A 20122-nucleotide genomic window follows, 5' to 3' on the forward strand; every position below is an offset into this window, starting at 1 on the left:
ACGGGTAGAGGGATGTGTGTTATGGGTAGAGGGATGTGTGTTATGGTAGAGGGATGTGTGTTATGGTAGGGGGATGTGTGTTATGGTAGGGGATGTGTGTTATGGGTAGAGGGATGTGTGTTACGGGTAGAGGGATGTGTGTTATGGGTAGAGGGATGCGTGTTATGGGTAGCGGGATGTGTGTTATGGTAGGGGATGTGTGTTATGGTAGGGGGGTTATGGGTAGGGGGATGTGTGTTATGGGTAGAGGGATGTGTGTTATGGTAGGGGGATGTGCGTTATGGGTAGGGTGTTGTGTGTTAAGGGTGGGGGGTGTGTGTTATGGTAGGGGATGTGTGTTATGGGTAGGGGGATGTGTGTTATGGGTAGGGGGATGTGTGTTATGGGTAGGGGGATGTGTGTTATGGGTAGGGGGATGTGTGTTATGGGTAGGGGATGTGTGTTATGGGTAGAGGGATGTGTGTTATGGGTGGGGGATGTGTGTTATGGGTGGGGTGATGTGTGTTATGGTAGGGGGATGTGTGTTATGGGTAGGGGGATGTGTGTTATGGGTAGGGGGTGTTACGGTAGGGGGATGTGTTTTATGGATAGGGGGATGTGTGTTATGGTAGGGGGATGTGTATTATGGGTAGGGGGATGTGTGTTATGGGTAAGGGATGTGTGTTATGGTAGGGGATTTGTGTTATGGTAGGGGATGTGTGTTATGGTAGGGGGATGTGTGTTATGGGTAAGGGCTGTGTGTTATGGGTAGGGGGATGTGTGTTATGGTAGGGGGATGTGTGTTATGGGTAGGGGATGTGTGTTATGGGTAGGGGATGTGTGTTATGTGTAGGGGGATGTGTGTTATGGTAGGTGGATGTGTGTTATGGGTAGGGGGTGTGTTATGGATAAGGGCTGTGTGTTATGGTAGGGGGATGTGTGTTATGGTAGGGGATGTGTGTTATGGGTAGAGGGATGTGTGTTATGGGTAGGGGGATGTGTGTTATGGTAGGGGGATGTGTGTTATGGTAGGGGGATTTGTGTTATGGTAGGGGATGTGTGTTATGGTAGGGGATGTGTGTTATGGTAGGGGGATGTGTGTTATGGGTAAGGGCTGTGTGTTATGGGTAGGGGATGTGTGTTATGGTAGGGGATGTGTGTTATGGTAGGGGGATGTGTGTTATGGGTAGGGGGATGTGTGTTATGGGTAGGGGGATGTGTGTTATGGTAGGTGGATGTGTGTTATGGGTAGGGGGTGTGTTATGGATAAGGGCTGTGTGTTATGGTAGGGGATGTGTGTTATGGTAGGGGGATGTGTGTTATGGGTAGAGGGATGTGTGTTATGGGTAGGGGGATGTGTGTTATGGTAGGGGGATGTGTGTTATGGGTAGGGGATGTGTGTTATGGTAGGGGGATGTGTGTTATGGGTAGGGGGTGTGTTATGGGTAAGGGCTGTGTGTTATGGGTAGGGGGTGTGTTATGGTAGGGGGATGTGTGTTACGGGTAGGGGGTGTGTTATGGTAGGGGATGTGTGTTATGGGTAGGGGGATGTGTGTTATGGTAGGGGATGTGCGTTATGGTAGGGGGATGTGTGTTATGGGTAGGGGATGTGTGTTATGGGTAGGGGGTGTGTTATGGGTAAGGGGCTGTGTGTTAGGGTAGGGGATGTGTTAGGGTAGGGGGATGTGTGTTATGGGTAGGGGATGTGTGTTATGGTAGGGGGATGTGTGTTATGGTAGGCGGATGTGTGTTATGGGTAGGGGGATGTGTATTATGGTAGGGGATGTGTGTTTTGTTAGGGGAGGGTGTTATGGGTAGGGGGATGTGTGTTATGGTAGGGGGATGTGTGTTATGGTAGGGGATGTATGTTATGTGTAGGGGGATATGTGTTATGGGTAAGGGCTGTGTGTTATGGTAGGGGATTTGTGTTATGGTAGGGGGATGTGTGTTATGGTAGGGGATGTGTGTTATGGTAGGGGATGTGTGTTATGGGTAAGGGCTGTGTGTTATGGGTAGGGGGTGTGTTATGGTAGGGGGATGTGGGTTATGGGTAGGGGGTGTGTTATGGTAGGGGGATGTGTGTTATGGGTAGGGGGTGTGTTATGGATAAGGGATGTGTGTTATGGTAGGGGGATGTGTGTTATGGTAGGGGATGTGTTATGGGTAGAGGTATGTGTGTTATGGTAGGGGATGTGCGTTATGGGTAGGGGGATGTGTGTTATGGGTAGGTGGATGTGTGTTATGGTAGGGGGATGTGTGTTATGGGTAGGGGGTGTGTTATGGGTAAGGGCAGTGTGTTATGGTAGGGGATGTGTGTTATGGGTAGGGGGATGTGTGTTATGGGTAGGGGATGTGTGTTATGGTATGGGGATGTGTGTTATGGGTAGGGGGATGTGTGTTATGGGTAGAGGGATGTGTGTTATGGTAGGGGGATGTGCGTTATGGGTAGGGATATGTGTGTTATGGGTAGGGGGATGTGTGTTATGGTAGGGGGATGTGCATTATGGTAGGGGATGTGTGTTATGGTAGGGGGATGTGTGTTATGGGTAGGGGGATGTGTGTTATGGGTAGGGGGATGTGTGTTATGATAGGCGGATGTGTGTTATGGGTAGGGGGATGTGTATTATGGTAGGGGATGTGTGTTTTGGTAGGGGGAGGGTGTTATGGGTAGGGGGATGTGTGTTATGGTAGGGGGATGTGTGTTATGGTAGGGGGATGTATGTTATGTGTAGGGGGATATGTGTTATGGGAAGGGGGATGTGTGTTATGGGTAGGTGGATGTGTATTATGGTAGGGGATGTGTGGTATGGGTAGGGGGTTGTTTTGGGTAGGGGGATGTGTGTTCTGGTAGGGGGATGTGTGTTCTGGTAGGGGCTGGTTTCTTATGGGTAGGGGGCTGGTTTGTTATGGGTAAGGGGCTGTGTGTTATGGGTAAGGGGCTGTGTGTTATGGGTAGGGGGCTGTGTGTTATGGGTAGGGGCTGTGTGTTATGGGTCGGGGGCTGTGTATTATGGGTAGAGGGCTGTGTGTTATGGGTAGGGGTACTTGGGGGCGACCATGGGGTCTCATAGGAGATAGTGAGGAGGATGGCGGTGGGTGGGTGATTTTTGGGAGAACTGGGGTATGAGGAAGCTAGCCAAGGCTGGGCGAGGTATGGAGGTGAGTGGGAGAGTTAGGGAGAGTTGGGGGTGTTTTAGGGATTCTCATGGGAGGCAAGGCAGGGCTGGGAAAGTGTGGGGGAGGAAGGAAGATAGATGGTTTCCTCATTGTGTTTGTACTGGCCTGGGAACTTGCTTTAAGTTACTGGTGGATGTGAGTGACTCATGTCTGAGTATGTGTGTCTGAGTGTGTGTGTCTGAGTGTGTGTGTCTGAGTGTGTGTGTCTGAGTGTGTGTCTGAGTATGTGTGTCTGAGTATGTGTGTCTGAGTATGTGTGTCTGAGTGTGTGTGTCTGAGTGTGTGTCTGAGTATGTGTGTCTGAGTGTGTGTGTCTGAGTGTGTGTGTCTGAGTGTGTGTCTGAGTATGTGTGTCTGAGTATGTGTGTCACTGTGTGAGTGTGTTTGTTTGTGTGTGCATGTGTCACTCTTACTAACCCTTGTGTGTGTCTCTCTCTCTCTCACCAGGAGGAGGAGCTAGAGCGTCTAGAGAGGGAGTTTGCCATCCAATCTCAGATCACAGAGGCTGCGAGGCGTCTGGCCAGCGATCCGCACGTGAGCAGTAAGAAGCTGAAAAAACAAAGGAAGACGTCGTACCTGAACGCGCTGAAGAAACTCCAGGAGATAGAAAACGCCATCAACGAACACCGTGTCCGCTCTGGGAAGAAACCCACGCAACGCGCTTCGCTTATCATAGAGGGTGAGACTACACACATGCTGAGAGAATCGCTTATAAGAACCACAACGCGTAATAAAGAGGGTGAGACCAGGCACACACACAATAACAAATTCACATTCACAAACACACACTCACATACACATGGCAAGAAGTGCTCATGAACATGAATTGAAACACACCTACTTCACCTTAACTAATGCCATAGTGAAAGTGTTTTCCTCTGTTCTTCTCTCCCACAGAGGCCAACATGGGCTCAGAGGACAGCTCTCTGTCTGACGCTCTGGTCCTAGACGACGGTATGTCTCTTTCTCTTTTGGCACTAAAATACATGTAAAAGTTCATCAGCGTCTTTCTAAATGGGACTAATCAGTGATCCATCAATCTAACCGACCCCCATCTATCTCCTCTATCAGATGACCCCCAGATGACAGGGACCCCCACCTTCTCTCCGGCAGCGTCTCCCCATAAGGGCCTCCCTCCCCGGCCTCCCTCCCACAGCCGGCCCCCTCCCCCCCAGTCTCTAGATGGCCTCAGCCACCTGCACTACGCCCGCTCCGACTACGACAAGTCCCCCATCAAACCCAAGATGTGGAGCGAGTCCTCGCTGGACGAACCCTATGAGAGGGTCAAGAAACGCTCTTCACACTCCAAGTGAGAGGTCAACTCTGTTGCCATGACGATATATGTATACTGGGCTCGTGGGGCATGTGATAGTTGGTTGAATGTTAGTATAATGATTAGAAGATAGCAACAGTAATGGTAAGTTTTTCTAAGGGCTTTGTCTCTCCCTGTCCAGTCACAGGCGGTTACCCGGCTCTGGTAGTTGTGCGGAGGCAGGAGGCAGTAACTCTCTGCAGAGTAGCCCCATCAGGAGTGTTCCTCACTGGAGCTCCCAGTCCAGCATGCCCTCCACCCCCGACCTGAGGACCAGGACCCCTCACTATGTACACTCCACCAGGTAACCAACAGATAACCTCAAAATAACAGTCAGAAAAGTACCGCGCTATGGTCACCGCACTAGGTCAGAGTCACAACCATACTGTAACCTCTCTCTCCATCTTTCCCTTCCTCTCTCCATCTCTCGCCCTCACTCTCTGCATCTCTCCCCCTCACTCTCTCCATCTCTCGCCCTCACTGTCTGTATCTCTCCCCCTCACTCTCTCCATCTTTGCCTTCCTCTCTCCATCTCTCGCCCTCACTCTCTGCATTTCTCCCCCTCACTCTCTCCATCTCTCGCCCTCACTCTCTGCATCTCTCCCCCTCACTCTCTCCATCTCTCGCCCTCACTCTCTGCATCTCTCCCCCTCACTCTCTCCATCTCTCGCCCTCACTGTCTGTATCTCTCCCCTCACTCTCTCCATCTTTGCCTTCCTCTCTCCATCTCTCGCCCTCACTCTCTGCATTTCTCCCCCTCACTCTCTCCATCTCTCGCCCTCACTCTCTGCATCTCTCCCCTCACTCTCTCCATCTCTCGCCCTCACTGTCTGTATCTCTCCCCCTCACTCTCTCCATCTTTGCCTTCCTCTCTCCATCTCTCGCCCTCACTCTCTGCATCTCTCCCCCTCACTCTCTCCATCTCTCGCCCTCACTGTCTGTATCTCTCCCCCTCACTCTCTCCATCTCTCGCCCTCACTGTCTGTATCTCTCCCCCTCACTCTCTCCATCTTTGCCTTCCTCTCTCCATCTCTCGCCCTCACTCTCTGCATCTCTCCCCCTCACTCTCTCCATCTCTCGCCCTCACTGTCTGTATCTCTCCCCCTCACTCTCTCCATCTTTGCCTTCCTCTCTCCATCTCTCGCCCTCACTCTCTGCATCTCTCCCCCTCACTCTCTCCATCTCTCGCCCTCACTGTCTGTATCTCTCCCCCTCACTCTCTCCATCTTTGCCTTCCTCTCTCCATCTCTCGCCCTCACTCTCTGCATCTCTCCCCCTCACTCTCTCCATCTCTCGCCCTCACTGTCTGTATCTCTCCCCCTCACTCTCTGCATCTCTCCCCTCACTCTCTCCATCTCTCGCCCTCACTGTCTGTATCTCTCCCCCTCACTCTCTCCATCTTTGCCTTCCTCTCTCCATCTCTCGCCCTCACTCTCTGCATTTCTCCCCCTCACTCTCTCCATCTTTGCCTTCCTCTCTCCATCTCTCGCCCTCACTCTCTGCATCTCTCCCCCTCACTCTCTCCATCTCTCGCCCTCACTGTCTGTATCTCTCCCCCTCACTCTCTCCATCTTTGCCTTCCTCTCTCCATCTCTCGCCCTCACTCTCTGCATCTCTCCCCCTCACTCTCTCCATCTCTCGCCCTCACTGTCTGTATCTCTCCCCCTCACTCTCTCCATCTTTGCCTTCCTCTCTCCATCTCTCGCCCTCACTCTCTGCATCTCTCCCCCTCACTCTCTCCATCTCTCGCCCTCACTGTCTGTATCTCTCCCCCTCACTCTCTGCATCTCTCCCCCTCACTCTCTCCATCTCTCGCCCTCACTGTCTGTATCTCTCCCCCTCACTCTCTCCATCTTTGCCTTCCTCTCTCCATCTCTCGCCCTCACTCTCTGCATTTCTCCCCCTCCACCAGGTCTGTGGACATCAGTCCCACCCATCTTCACAGTCTGGTTCAGCACTTTAGGAACCGCAGCTCCAGCCTGGAATCTCAGGGCAAGCTGCTGGCCTCTGACCCCGACACACACACTCACACACACACCCTGGGAGCCCCCGGCAGCCCAGACATCTTCCTGGCCCCGGGGACTCGCAGCTCCAATGGCTCTGACCCGCTGGATGACTGTTCGTCCTGTACCTCCCAGAGCAGCTCAGAACACTACTACCCTGGGGTAGCTCCAGGCTCCAACCCAAACTACTCCACCCTAGGAGAGGACTCCCCTTCCAAAGCCAGACAGAGACAGAGACAGAGGCACAGGTTAGTAGAGCAGAGGTGGGTGTGTCCAGAGACTGACTTTAGGCTTGTTTAATATGCATGTTAACCTCCTCTCTCTCTCCAGGTCTGCAGGTCACCTTGGTTCCTCTAACTCTGGCTCCATGCCCAACCTTGCAGCCAAGAACGGTTCAGGGTGCGGTGGTACGGGGGTGGCAGGGACTGGGTCAGGGCAGCATGGGGTGTACCTCCACAGCCAGAGCCAGCCCTCATCCCAGTACCGGATTAAAGAGTACCCCCTGTACGTAGAGGGCAGCCCCAACCCGGTGGTGGTGCGCAGCCTGGAGAGTGACCAGGAGGGCCACTACAGCGTCAAGGCCCAGTTCAAAACCTCCAGCTCCTACACAGCCGGGGGGCTGTACAAGGAGACCTGGGGGGGTGAGGAGGGGGGAGAGGGGAGCAGCAGACTCACCCCGTCCCGCTCCCAGATCGTACGGACTCCCTCACTAGGGCGAGAGGGGGGAGGAGGGGGGAGGGCGGTGGTGTCAGATGAGTTGAAGTGTTGGTACCAGCGCTCTACGGGCAGTGTAAAGGAGAGGAGTCACGCCGGCTCCAACACATCGGACAGCGGCTCGCTGCAAGGCACGCTGGGACTCGGACGAGGGAGCAGGGTGGGGACACTCGCCAAGGGATCACCAGGTGGGTGACAACACACACACACGTAGACCCGTTTATGTTCTAAGCTAGGCTTGTATCTGGTGAGATAGTTAAGAGTTTTGACTGGGTCAGGCATTGTAAAGGACAGATATACAGTGCCTTGCGAAAGTATTCGGCCCCCTTGAACTTTGCGACCTTTTGCCACATTTCAGGCTTCATACATAAAGATATAAAACTGTATTTTTTTGTGAAGAATCAACAACAAGTGGGACACAATCATGAAGTGGAACGACATTTATTGGATATTTCAAACTTTTTTAACAAATCAAAAACTGAAAAATTGGGCGTGCAAAATTATTCAGCCCCCTTAAGTTAATACTTTGTAGCGCCACCTTTTGCTGAGATTACAGCTGTAAGTCTCTTGGGGTATGTCTCTATCAGTTTTGCACATCGAGAGACTGAACTATTTTCCCATTCCTCCTTGCAAAACAGCTCGAGCTCAGTCAGGTTGGATGGAGAGCATTTGTGAACAGCAGTTTTCAGTTCTTTCCACAGACTCTCGATTGGATTCAGGTCTGGACTTTGACTTGGCCATTCTAACACCTGGATATGTTTATTTTTCAACCATTCCATTGTAGATTTTGCTTTATGTTTTGGATCATTGTCTTGTTGGAAGACAAATCTCCGTCCCAGTCTCAGGTCTTCCAGAATGGTCCTGTATTTGGCTCCATCCATCTTCCCATCAATTTTAACCATCTTCCCTGTCCCTGCTGAAGAGAAGCAGGCCCAAACCATGATGCTGCCACCACCATGTTTGACAGTGGGGATGGTGTGTTCAGGGTGATGGCCTGTGTTGCTTTTACGCCAAACATAACGTTTTGAATTGTTGCCAAAAAGTTCAATTTTGGTTTCATCTGACCAGAGCACCTTCTTCCACATGTTTGGTGTGTCTCCCAGGTGGCTTGTGGCAAACTTTAAACAACACTTTTTATGGATATCTTTAAGAAATGGCTTTCTTCTTGCCACTCTTCCATAAAGGCCAGATTTGTGCAATATACGACTGATTGTTTTCCTATGGACAGAGTCTCCCACCTCAGCTGTAGATCTGCAGTTCATCCAGAGTGATCATGGGACTCTTGGCTGCATCTCTGATCAGTCTTCTCCTTGTATGAGCTGAAGGTTTAGAGGGACGGCCAGGTCTTGGTAGATTTGCAGTGGTCTGATACTCCTTCCATTTCAATATTATCGCTTGCACAGTGCTCCTTGGGATGTTTAAAGCTTGGGAAATCTTTTTGTATCCAAATCCGGCTTTAAACTTCTTCACAACAGTATCTCGGACCTGCCTGGTGTGTTCCTTGTTCTTCATGATGCTCTCTGCGCTTTTAACGGACCTCTGAGACTATCACAGTGCAGGTGCATTTATACGGAGACTTTGATTACACACAGGTGGATTGTATTTATCATCATTAGTCATTTAGGTCAACATTGGATCATTCAGAGATCCTCACTGAACTTCTGGAGAGAGTTTGCTGCACTGAAAGTAAAGGGGCTGAATAATTTTGCACGCCCAATTTTTCAGTTTTTGATTTGTTAAAAAAGTTTGAAATATCCAATAAATGTTGTTCCACTCCATGATTGTGTCCCACTTGTTGTTGATTCTTCACAAAAAAATACAGTTTTATATCTTTATGTTTGAAGCCTGAAATGTGGCAAAAGGTCGCAAAGTTCAGGGGGCCGAATACTTTCGCAAGGCACTGTATATAACACACACACACAGTTGAAGACGAAATTTTACATACACTTAGCTTAAAGTCATTCAATATCATTTTTCAACCACTCCACAAATGTCTTGTTAACCTGTTGCGACGAGCAATCCCGTATCCGGGATCCTGTTTATAGCCTCAAGCTCATTACCATAACGCAACGTTAACTATGAATGAAAATCGCAAATGGAATGAAATAAAATATATTTGCTCTCAAGCTTAGCCTTTTGTTAACAACACTGTCATCTCAGATTTTCAAAATATGCTTTTGAACCATAGCTAAACAAGCATTTGTGTAAGAGTATTGATAGCGTAGCATAGCATTAAGCCTAGCATTCAGCATGCAACATTTTCACAAAAACAAGAAAAGCATTCAAATAAAATAATTTACCTTTGAAAAACTTCAGATGTTTTCAATGAGGAGACTCTCAGTTAGATAGCAAATGTTAAGTTTTTCCAAAAATATTATTTGTGTAAGACAAATCGCTCCATTTTGTTCATCACGTTTGGGTAAGAAAAAACCCGAAAATTAAGTCATTACAGCGCAACCTTTTTTCCATATTAACTCCATAATATCGACAGAAACATGGCAAACGTTGTTTAGAATCAATCCTCAAAGTGTTTTTCACATATCTATCGACGATAAATAATTAGTGGCAGTTTGGTTTCTCTTCTGAAGAAAATGGAATGCGCATGGACCTGGAGATTACGCAATAATTTTGACGGAGGACACCGGGCGGACACCTGGTAAATGTCGTCTCTTATGGTCAATCTTCCAACGATATGCCTACAAATACGTCACAATGCTGCAGACACCTTGGGGAAACGACAGAAAGTGCAGGCTCATTCCTGGCCCATTCACAGCCATATAAGGAGACATTGGAACACAGGGCATTCAAAATTTGGACAATTTCCTGCATGAAATTTCATCTTGGTTTCGCCTGTAGCATCTTTGCAATTTTGGAAAGTTTTTTCTTTCCAAGGCTGTCAATTACATGCATAGTCGAGCATCTTTTCATGAAAAAATATCTTGTTTAAAACGGGAACGTTTTTTATCCAAAAATTAAAAGAGCGCCCCCTATCTCGAAGAAGTTAACAAACTATAGTTTTGGCAAGTCGGTTAGGACATCTGCTTTGTGCAAGACACAAGTAATTTTCCCAACAATTACAGACAGATATTTTACTTATTAATCACTGTATCACAATACTTTAAACAGCTTGGTAAATTAAAGAAAATTATGTCATGGCTTTAGAAGCTTCTGATAGGCTAATTGACATAATTTGAGTCAGTAGATGTACCTGTGGATGTATTTCAAGGTCTACCTTCAAACTCAGTGCCTCTTTGCTTGACATCATGGGAAAATTAAAAGAAATCAGCCAAGAGCTCAGGAAAAGAATCGTAGACCTCCTTAAGTCTGGTTCATCCTTGGGAACAATTTCCAATCACCTGAAGATACCACGTTCACCTGTACAAACAATAGTATGCAAGTGTAAACACCATGGGACCACGCAGCCGTCATACCACTCAGGAAGGAGACGCGTTCTATCTCCCAGAGATGAACGTAATGTGGTGCGAAAAGTACAAATCAATCCCAGAACAGCAAAGGACCTTGTGAAGATGCTGGAGGAAACGGGTACAAAAGTATCTATATCCACAGTAAAACGAGTCCTATATCGACACAACCTGAACGTCCGCTCAGCAAGGAAGAAGCCACTGCTCCAAAACCGCCGTAAAAAGCAAACTAGGGTTTGCAACTGCACATGGGGACAAAGATCGTACTTTTGGGAGAAATGTCCTCTGGTCTGATGAAACACAATAGAACTGTTTGGCCATAATGACCATCGTTATGTTTGGAGGAAAAAGGGAGAGGCTTGTAAGCCGAAGAAAACCATCCCAACCGTGAATCACGGGGTTGGCAGCATCATGTTGTGGGGGTGCTTTGCTGCAGGAGGGACTGGTGCACTTCACAAAATAGATGGCATCATAAGGTAAGAAAATTATGTAGATATATTGAAGCGAATCTCAAGACATCAGTCAGGAAGTTGAAGCTTGGTCGCAAATGGGTATTCCAAATGGACAGTGACCCCAAGCATATTTCCAAAGTTTTTCCAAAGGCAAAATGGCTTAAGGACAACAAAGTCAAGGTATTGGAGTGGCCATCACAAAGCCCCGACCTCAATCCTATAGAACGTTTGTGGGCAGAACTGAAAAAGCATGTGTGAGCAAGGAGGCCTACAAACCTGACTCAGTAACACCAGCTCTGTCAGGAGGAATGGGCCAAAATTCACCCAAATTATTGTTGGAAGCTTGTGGAAGGCTCACCAAAACGTTTGACACAAGTTAAACAATTACAAGGCAATGCTACCAAATACTAATTGAATGTATGTAAACGTCTGACCTCACTGGGAATGTGATGAATGAAATAAAAGCTGAAATAAATCTCGTTCTCTACTATTATTCTGACATTTCACATTCTTAAAACAAAGTGGTGATCCTAACTGACCTAAGACAGGGAATTTTTACAAGGATTAAATGTCAGGAATTGTGGAAAACTGAGTTTAAATGTATTTGGCTAAGGTGTATGTAAACTTCAGACGACTGCATATACACACTGCCGTTCAAAAGTCACTTAGAAATGTCCTTGTTTTTGAAAGTAAAGCACTTTTTTATTTCATTAAAATAACATCAAATTGATCAGAAATACAGTGTTGACACTGTTAATGTTGTAAATGACTATTGTAGCTGGACAACGCTGATTTTTTAAATGGAATATCTAAATAGGCGTGCAGAGGCCCATTATCAGCAACCATCACTCCTGTGTTCCAATGGCACATTGTGTTAGCTAATCCAAGTTTATCATTTTAGAAGGCTAATTGATCATTAGGAAACTATTTTTCAATTATGTTAGCACAGCTGAAAACTATTGTTCTGCTTAAAGAAGCAAATAAACTGGCCTTTACAAATCAAATCAAATGTATTTATATAGCCCTTCGTACATCAGCTGATATCTCAAAGTGCTGTACAGAAACCCAGCCTAAAACCCCAAACAGCAAGCAATGCAGGTGTAAAAGCACGGTGGCTAGGAAAAACTCCCTAGAAAGGCCAAAACCTAGGAAGAAACCAAGAGAGGAACCAGGCTATGTGGGGTGGCCAGTCCTCTTCTGGCTGTGCCGGGTGGAGATTGTAACAGAACAAGATGTTCAAATGTTCATAAATGACCAGCATGGTCAAATAATAATAATCACAGGCAGAGCAGTTGAAACTGGAGCAGCAGCACGGCCAGGTGGACTGGGGACAGCAAGGAGTCATCATGTCAGGTAGTCCTGAGGCATGGTCCTAGGGCTCAGTTCCTCCAAGAGAGAGAAAGAAAGAGAGAATTAGAAAGAGCATACTTAAATTCACACAGGACACCGGATAGGACAGGAGAAGTACTCCAGATATAACAAACTGACCCTAACCCCCCGACACATAAACTACTACAGCATAAATACTGGAGGCTGAGACAGGAGGGGTCAGGAGACACTGTGGCTCCATCCGAGGACACCCCCGGACAGGGCCAAACAGGAAGGATATAACCCCACCCACTTTGCCAAAGCACAGCCCCCACACCACTAGAGGGATATCTTCAACCACCAACTTACCATGCTGAGACAAGGCTGAGTATAGCCCACAAAGTTCTCCGCCACAGCACAACCCAAGGGGGGGCGCCAACCCAGACAGGAAGATCACATCAGTGACTCAACCCACTCAAGTGACGCACCCCTCCTAGGGACGGTATGAAAGAGCCCTAGTAAGCCAGTGACTCAGCCCCTGTAATAGGGTTAGAGGCAGAGAATCCCAGTGGAAAGAGGGGAACCGGCCAGGCAGACACAGCAAGGGTGGTTCGTTGCTCCAGAGCCTTTCCGTTCGCCTTCCCACTCCTGGGCCAGACTACACTCAATCATATGACCCACTGAAGAGATGAGTCTTCAGTAAAGACTTAAAGGTTGAGACCGAGTTTGCGTCTCTCACATGCGTAGCCAGACCATTCCATGAAAATGGAGCTCTATAGGAGAAAGCCCTGCCTCCAGCTGTTTGCTTAGAAATTCTAGGGACAATTAGGAGGCCTGCATCTTGTGACCGTAGCGTAAGTGTAGGTATGTACGGCAGGACCAAATCAGAAAGATAGGTAGGAGCAAGCCCATGTAATGCTTAGTAGGTTAGCAGTAAAACCTTGAAATCAGCCCTTTCCTTAACAGGAAGCCAGTGTAGGGAGGCTAGCACTGGAGTAATATGATCAAATTGTTTGGTTCTAGTCAGGATTCTAGCAGCCATATTTAGCACTAACTGAAGCTTATTTAGGGGCTTTATCCGGGTAGCCAGAAAGTAGAGCATTGCAGTAGTCTAATCTAGAAGTGACAAAAGCATGGATTAATTTTTCTGCCTCATTTTTGGACAGAAAGTTTCTGATTTTTGCAATGTTACGTAGATGGAAAAAAGCTGTCCCTGAAACAGTCTTGGTATGTTCTTCAAAAGAGAGATCAGGGTCCAGAGTAACGCCGAGGTCCTTCACAGTTTTATTTGAGACGGCTGTATAACCATTAAGATGAATTGTCAGATTCAACAGAAGATCTCTTTGTTTCTTGGGACCTAGAACAAGCATCTCTGTTTTGTCCGAGTTTAAAAGTAGAAAGTTTGCAGCCATCCACTTCCTTATGTCTGAAACACATGCTTCTAGCGAGGGCAATTTTGGGGCTTCACCCAAAAAAATTACACTAGTTGAGTATCTGGAGCATCAGCATTTGTGGGTTTGATTACAGACTCAAAATGGCCAGAAACAAAGCACTTTCTTCTGAAACTCGTCAGCCTTTTCTTGTTCTGAGAAATGAAAGCTATTCCATGCGAGAAATTGCCAAGAAACTGAAGATCTCGTACAACGCTGTGTACTACTCCCTTCACAGAACAGCGCAAACTGGTTCAAACCAGAATAGAAAGAGGAGTGGGAGGCCCCGGTGCACAACTGAGCAAGAGGACAAATACATTAGAGTATCTCGTTTGAGAAACAGACGCCTCACAAGTCTTCAACTGGCAGCTTCATTAAATAGTACCCACAATATACCATTCTCAACGTCAACAGTGAAGTGGTGATTCCAGGATTCTGGCCTTCTAGGCAGAGTTCCTCTGTCCGCTGTCTGTGTTCTTTTGCCCATCTTAATCTTTTATTTTTATTGGCCAGTCTTGAGATATGGCTTTTTCTTTGCAACTCTGCCTAGAAGGACAGCATCCCGGAGTCGCCTCTTCACTGTTGACGTTGAGACTGGTGTTTTGCGGGTATTATTTGATGAAGCTGCCAGTTGAGGACTTGTGATGCATCTGTTTCTCAAACTAGACAAACTTTTGAACAGTAGTGTGTATTCTTTACAGAATAGTTAGTTCATGAAAGAACAATGGAGAGGCTGAAGTTTAGCAGAGTGTGTGTGAATGAGTATAAAGCGATCCCTGAACCAAATGGAGCTCGTTAGTCATGTTAGTCACAGTGGGGCATAGCTGGGATAACACAGCCCTTGACCACCTATTGACATGTGTGTGTGTGTGTGTGTGTGTGTGTGTGTGTGTGTGTGTGTGTGTGTGTGTGTGTGTGTGTGTGTGTGTGTGTGTGTGTGTGTGTGTGTGTGTGTGTGTGTGTGTGTGTGTGTGTGTGTGTGTGTGTGTGTGTGTGTGTGTCTGTACATCAGCGTCCCCTCACAGCCCGAGGAGTGGGACTCCCTCTAGTGAACAGGCCGCAACACCCACGCCCCCCTGCAGCCCACAACACATCCTCAACTGGCAGAGCGGGTACGACACACACATGCACGCACCAATACATCATTTGCAGAGTGATATATAAACTGTTTGGGGTTAAAGACCAGGCACTCAGGATCCTAATCCTATTTGACATTTAATCCTGGGTTAAAGGCTTTGGCTCACAGGATAAAATCTGCATCCTCACAAAACATCTTCAGCATCTACGCTTCTCTTACAACCTCTATAACCTCTGCCTTACCAACCCCTAACCTTTTTCCTTCTGCAGCACGGTACTCTGTCTAGCTACTGATCACACGGCTGTCTTGTCTTCATAAAGGACTAACTGATTTGTTAACTTTCCTTTCTTTCACTCTTCTCTATTTTTCCTTCTCATTCCATCCCTCTTTATCTTTCTCCCTCTCTCCCTCTCCTCCTGTACTAACCTCTCTGTCTGTCTGTCTGTCTGTCTGTCTGTCTGTCTGTCTGTCTGTCTGTCTGTCTGTCTGTCTGTCTGTCTGTCTGTCTGTCTGTCTGTCTGTCTGTCTGTCTGTCTGTCTGTCTGTCTGTCTGTCTGTCTGTCTGTCTGTCTGTCTGTCTGTCTGTCTGTCTGTCTGTCTGTCTGTCTGTCTGTCTGTCTGTCTGTCTGTCTTTCCTGGTTTAGCGGTACAGCAGACAGCTCTCCTACTGAAGACGTGTGTCAGTCTCCCACTCAGCCCAGCTCTGACGCATAGAGGTACTGTCTGTCTGCCAGGATTCTCCCAGAACACAGACCTAGAAATACAACAAATATACCAGATAACTACAGAACAACAATAAAGAACCATAGAAACAACCAATGCTGTCGGTCTGGACACTCCTAGACTTCCTGGACATAGAAACACACCCAATAGAATAAATCCTCGCACCTAGAACAGAGACATAGAAACAGAAACTCAAATAGATCAGGGGCATAGAAATAGATCCCCTTGACTAGATATGTAGAAACAGAACCTGAACTAGATCAAAGGTGTAGAAATAGAATCTGTTTTCTATATTCTTAGTTTTGTACCAAATGCTGAGTTGAATAGGCTCTTCCCGTTTCTAATCCTTTCTGATAGCAAGTTTGGGAATGGTGTCTGTTCTATCTGCTCTGTTTCTATGACTGTAACTGGACTCTGCATGTCTGCTGTGTGTGGCTGCTCTCTAAAGCAGGCCTTAAGACTCATCTTTATCGGCTGGCCTACCCTTCCTCCTAGACTTTGATTGATGCTTTTATGATATGGTTATACGTATATTTGCTTTTGTAAAACAAAAACTATTTTATGAGATTATTCTTGTAGAATTAAAAGCGCTTCACAGATGTGATGTATTATTATTACTACAGTAAATCCTAACCCTCACTCTGTACTCTATTACCAGCCCTAATTGAACTTGAACTTAGTCAACTCAATAGCATTCCTCACTGTTGACTTCTCCCAGGCGTGTGCTCTCATTCAGTCCCCCTCAAAGATTGTTAAGCAGTAGCCACAGGGAGTATCCAAAATAATACCAGTTCATTCATTCTAAAACCACGAAGGGGAGTGAACGATTGGACACTGCGGGTAGCGAGCGGAGAAACAGAAATGCACTCTAGTCACCTACTGTAGTTTTAGACTAGTACACTAACAGGACGTGTGCCTTGCCATAGAGACAGCAATATAGGAGGAGTGATTGGCCAGTTTGAAATGAGGCCTGAAAAGAGGTAAAGGCCTTATGGATTGTACACATTGTTTTCACAAAAGCTTTAGATCTAGACAAAGACAGTAACCATCAGAGCAATGAGACCAAAACGACACGAACCAATCAAGTTCATTAATCATAACGATTTGTTACAGTCCTTGTTTCCTTCCCCTTGACGAAGAAGTGACCAACAGTTTTACTAAGCGAAGAAAACAATAACTTCTGTAGATTTTGTGGAAGCAGAGTGTATAAGCCATCAGTCCTCCAGTATTTCCATAAGTAAAAATGGTATTCTCTCTCTCTCTCTCTCTCTCTCTCTCTCTCTCTCTCTCTCTCTCTCTCTCTCTCTCTCTCTCTCTCTCTCTCTCTCTCTCTCTCTCTCTCTCTCTCTCTCTCTCTCTCTCTCTCTCTCTCTCTCTCTCTCTCTCTCTCTCTCTCTCTCTCTCTCTCTCTCTCTCTCTCTCTCTCTCTCTCTCTCTCTCTCTCTCTCTCTCTCTCTCTCTCTCTCTCTCTCTCTCTCTCTCTCTCTCTCTCTCTCTCTCTCTCTCTCTCTGTCTCTCTCTCTGTCTCTCTCTCTCTGTCTCTCTCTCTCTCTCTCTCTCTCTCTCTCTCTCTCTCTCTCTCTCTCTCTCTCTCTCTCTCTCTCTCTCTCTCTCTCTCTCTCTCTCTCTCTCTCTCTCTCTCTCTGTCTCTCTCTCTCTCTCTCTCTCTCTCTCTCTCTCTCTCTCTCTCTCTCTCTCTCTCTCTCTCTCTCTCGCTCTCTCTCTCTCTCTCTCTCTCTCTCTCTCTCTCTCTCTCTCTCTCTCTCTCTCTCTCTCTCTCTCTCTCTCTCTCTCTCTCTCTCTCTCTCTCTCTCTCTCTCTCTCTCTCTCTCTCTCTCTCTCTCTCTCTCTCTCTCTCTCTCTCTCTCTCTCTCTCTCTCTCTCTCTCTCTCTCTCTCTCTCTCTCTCTCTCTCTCTCTCTCTCTCTCTCTCTCTCTCTCTCTCTCTCTCTCTCGCTCTCTCTCTCTCTCTCTCTCTCTCTCTCTCTCTCTCTCTCTCTCTCTCTCTCTCTCTCTCTCTCTCTCTCTCTCTCTCTCTCTCTCTCTCTCTCTCTCTCTCTCTCTCTCTCTCTCTCTCTCTCTCTCTCTCTCTCTCTCTCTCTCTCTCTCTCTCTCTCTCTCTCTCTCTCTCTCTCTCTCTCTCTCTCTCTCTCTCTCTCTCTCTCTCTCTCTCTCTCTCTCTCTCTCTGTCTCTCTCTCGCTCTCTCTCTCTCTCTCTCTCTCTCTCTCTCTCTCTCTCTCTCTCTCTCTGTCTCTCTCTCTCTCGCTCTCTCTCTCTCTCTCTCTCTCTCTCTCTCTCTCTCTCTCTCTCTCTCTCTCTCTCTCTCTCTCTCTCTCTCTCTCTCTCTCTCTCTCTCTCTCTCTCTCTCTGTCTCTCTCTCGCTCTCTCTCTCTCTCTCTCTCTCTCTCTCTCTCTCTCTCTCTCTCTCTCTCTCTCTCTCTCTCTCTCTCTCTCTCTCTCTCTCTCTCTCTCTCTCTCTCTCTCTCTCTTCTCTCTCTCTCTCTCTCTCTGTCTCTCTCTCGCTCTCTCTCTCTCTCTCTCTCTCTCTCTCTCTCTCTCTCTCTCTCTCTCTCTCTCTCTCTCTCTCTCTCTCTCTCTCTCTCTCTCTCTCTCTCTCTCTCTCTCTCTCTCTCTCTCTCTCTCTCTCTCTCTCTCTCTCTCTCTCTCTCTCTCTCTCTCTCTCTCTCTCTCTCTCTCTCTCTCTGTCTCTCTCTCTCTCTCTCTCTCTCTCTCTCTCTCTCTCTCTCTCTCTCTCTCTCTCTCTCTCTCTCTCTCTCTCTCTCTCTCTCTCTCTCTCTCTCTCTCTCTCTCTCTCTCTCTCTCTCTCTCTCTCTCTCTCTCTCTCTCTCTCTCTCTCTCTCTCTCTCTCTCTCTCTCTCTCTCTCTCTCTCTCTCTCTCTCTCTCTCTCTCTCTCTCTCTCTCTCTCTCTCTCTCTCTCTCTCTCTCTCTCTCTCTCTCTCTCTCTCTCTCTCTCTCTCTCTCTCTCTCTCTCTCTCTCTCTCTCTCTCTCTCTCTCTCTCTCGCTCTCTTTCTCTCTCTCTCACTCACTCTCTCTCCCTTACTCTCTCTCACTCTCTCTCTCTCTCTGCAGGTCATTCAATGATAGTTGTTTTCTCAGCAGTCCTCTGTGTTCAGAGCTGGCAGATGTCCAGTGGTACGGACACGACAAGGCCAAACCTGGAACCCTGGTCTGACCTACTGACCACCACCTAACACCTACTGACCCTTACTGGCCCTCAACACTGACCCTTACTGCCTCCACCAACCTCTCCTCTAGCCCTGACTAGACTGGCCTCATCATGGACAGGAAACCCTCCTCCATCCCTCCCTTTATCCATATTTCCCTTTATCATTTTACGTGCATATCAAGTTTGGTTGAGCTGGAGTTTATAGGAAGGACATGCCCAACTGGGCAGGACTATTGCTGTGGAACAGCCAAACAGAACCGCTGAATGATCATGAACTCTGACCTTTAATCCCTGACCCTGCTTCAGTCTGAGCCCCAGGGAGACCAGGAGTGGGAAAGGGGGAGGTGGGGGGGTAAGAGCACACACACACACACACACAACCCCCTGCCCAGACTACACAGCCCTCAGGCCCTGACTTATATCTACCCCTGACCCCAGTGTGTTGCCAGCCAATCAGAGGATACCTGCAAGTTGAAATGTGTTTTGGCTCAAATTCTGGGCCTGTGTGTGTACGCTGGATCTGCTAGGTTAATTTCATTGTTGAAGTCTTTGTTTATTTCTCTGTATCGTTTTGTACAAAAAATGAAAATATTGCTTGGGAGAGACTCAATTACTTTTTCACCCTTTAGGAAAATTGCAGAGCAGATTATTGGAGAATTCTAGATTATCTGAAAGACAAAAAACGTACAAACATTCCCAACTCTTATAATCCCAATCCCAACTATCCCACAACCAAAGATCCACCTGACTGACCAATGGCACCAGTCCCATGGACACACTGGGAACGCTGGTTTATCATACTGGAAGCTACACCCCACATACTGGGAGTTTTCAGAGGGACGGAAAGACTGGTCAATTCTACTGGGATCCTGCTGGGAGTTCTGAGCACATCTATTGGGATGTCAGTCATCTGGATTGGGGGTGTACAACAACCAGCCAGACTGATCAACTAGTCTCTGATACTGGGACTATCCACACTGCTACTGAGCAGTGAGCTCCTGGACTTGGATGTTTTGCCACTATGCTGGGGCACTGTGCTTAGCTGTACTGGGAGTTTATGGGCGAACTGGGGGCCCTGCACAGCCAGACCACAAACAGACAGAGACAGACGGGGGGCCCTGCACAGCCAGATCAGAGACAGACAGGGACAGAATGGGGGCACTGCTCAGCCAAACCAGAGACAGTCAGGGACGGACTGGGGGCCCTGCACAGCCAGACCAGAGACAGACAGGGACGGACTGGGGGCCCTGCACAGCCAGACCAGAGACAGACAGGGACGGAATGGGGGCCCAGCACAGCCAGACCAGAGACAGACAGGGATGGAATGGGGGCCAC

The 20122-nt window shown here is 47.7% G+C and overlaps 1 protein-coding gene across 4 annotated transcripts in view; it reads left to right on the forward strand.

Annotated features, from left to right (window-relative positions):
- LOC124017361 (FERM domain-containing protein 4A-like) overlaps positions 1–19876 on the forward strand; it is a 90729-nt gene extending 70853 nt beyond the window's left edge. Inside the window, exons 15-23 of one of the 4 annotated variants that reach the window (XM_046332616.1) lie at positions 3604–3895; positions 4054–4110; positions 4228–4465; positions 4611–4772; positions 6381–6719; positions 6802–7373; positions 14810–14909; positions 15520–15591; positions 18691–19876. In XM_046332616.1, coding sequence (XP_046188572.1) covers positions 3604–3895; positions 4054–4110; positions 4228–4465; positions 4611–4772; positions 6381–6719; positions 6802–7373; positions 14810–14909; positions 15520–15589 — 1830 coding nt within the window. In that variant the 3' untranslated portion in view covers positions 15590–15591; positions 18691–19876. The remainder of the gene's footprint in view (positions 1–3603; positions 3896–4053; positions 4111–4227; positions 4466–4610; positions 4773–6380; positions 6720–6801; positions 7374–14809; positions 14910–15519; positions 15592–18690) is intronic. The other 3 variants (XM_046332619.1, XM_046332618.1, XM_046332615.1) reach the window with 3 other exon arrangements.
- Positions 19877–20122: the final 246 nt, after the last annotated feature.

Source organism: Oncorhynchus gorbuscha, unplaced genomic scaffold (genome assembly GCF_021184085.1).
Source record: "Oncorhynchus gorbuscha isolate QuinsamMale2020 ecotype Even-year unplaced genomic scaffold, OgorEven_v1.0 Un_scaffold_2:::fragment_8:::debris, whole genome shotgun sequence".
In the NCBI taxonomy this organism is placed as follows: domain Eukaryota; kingdom Metazoa; phylum Chordata; class Actinopteri; order Salmoniformes; family Salmonidae; genus Oncorhynchus; species Oncorhynchus gorbuscha.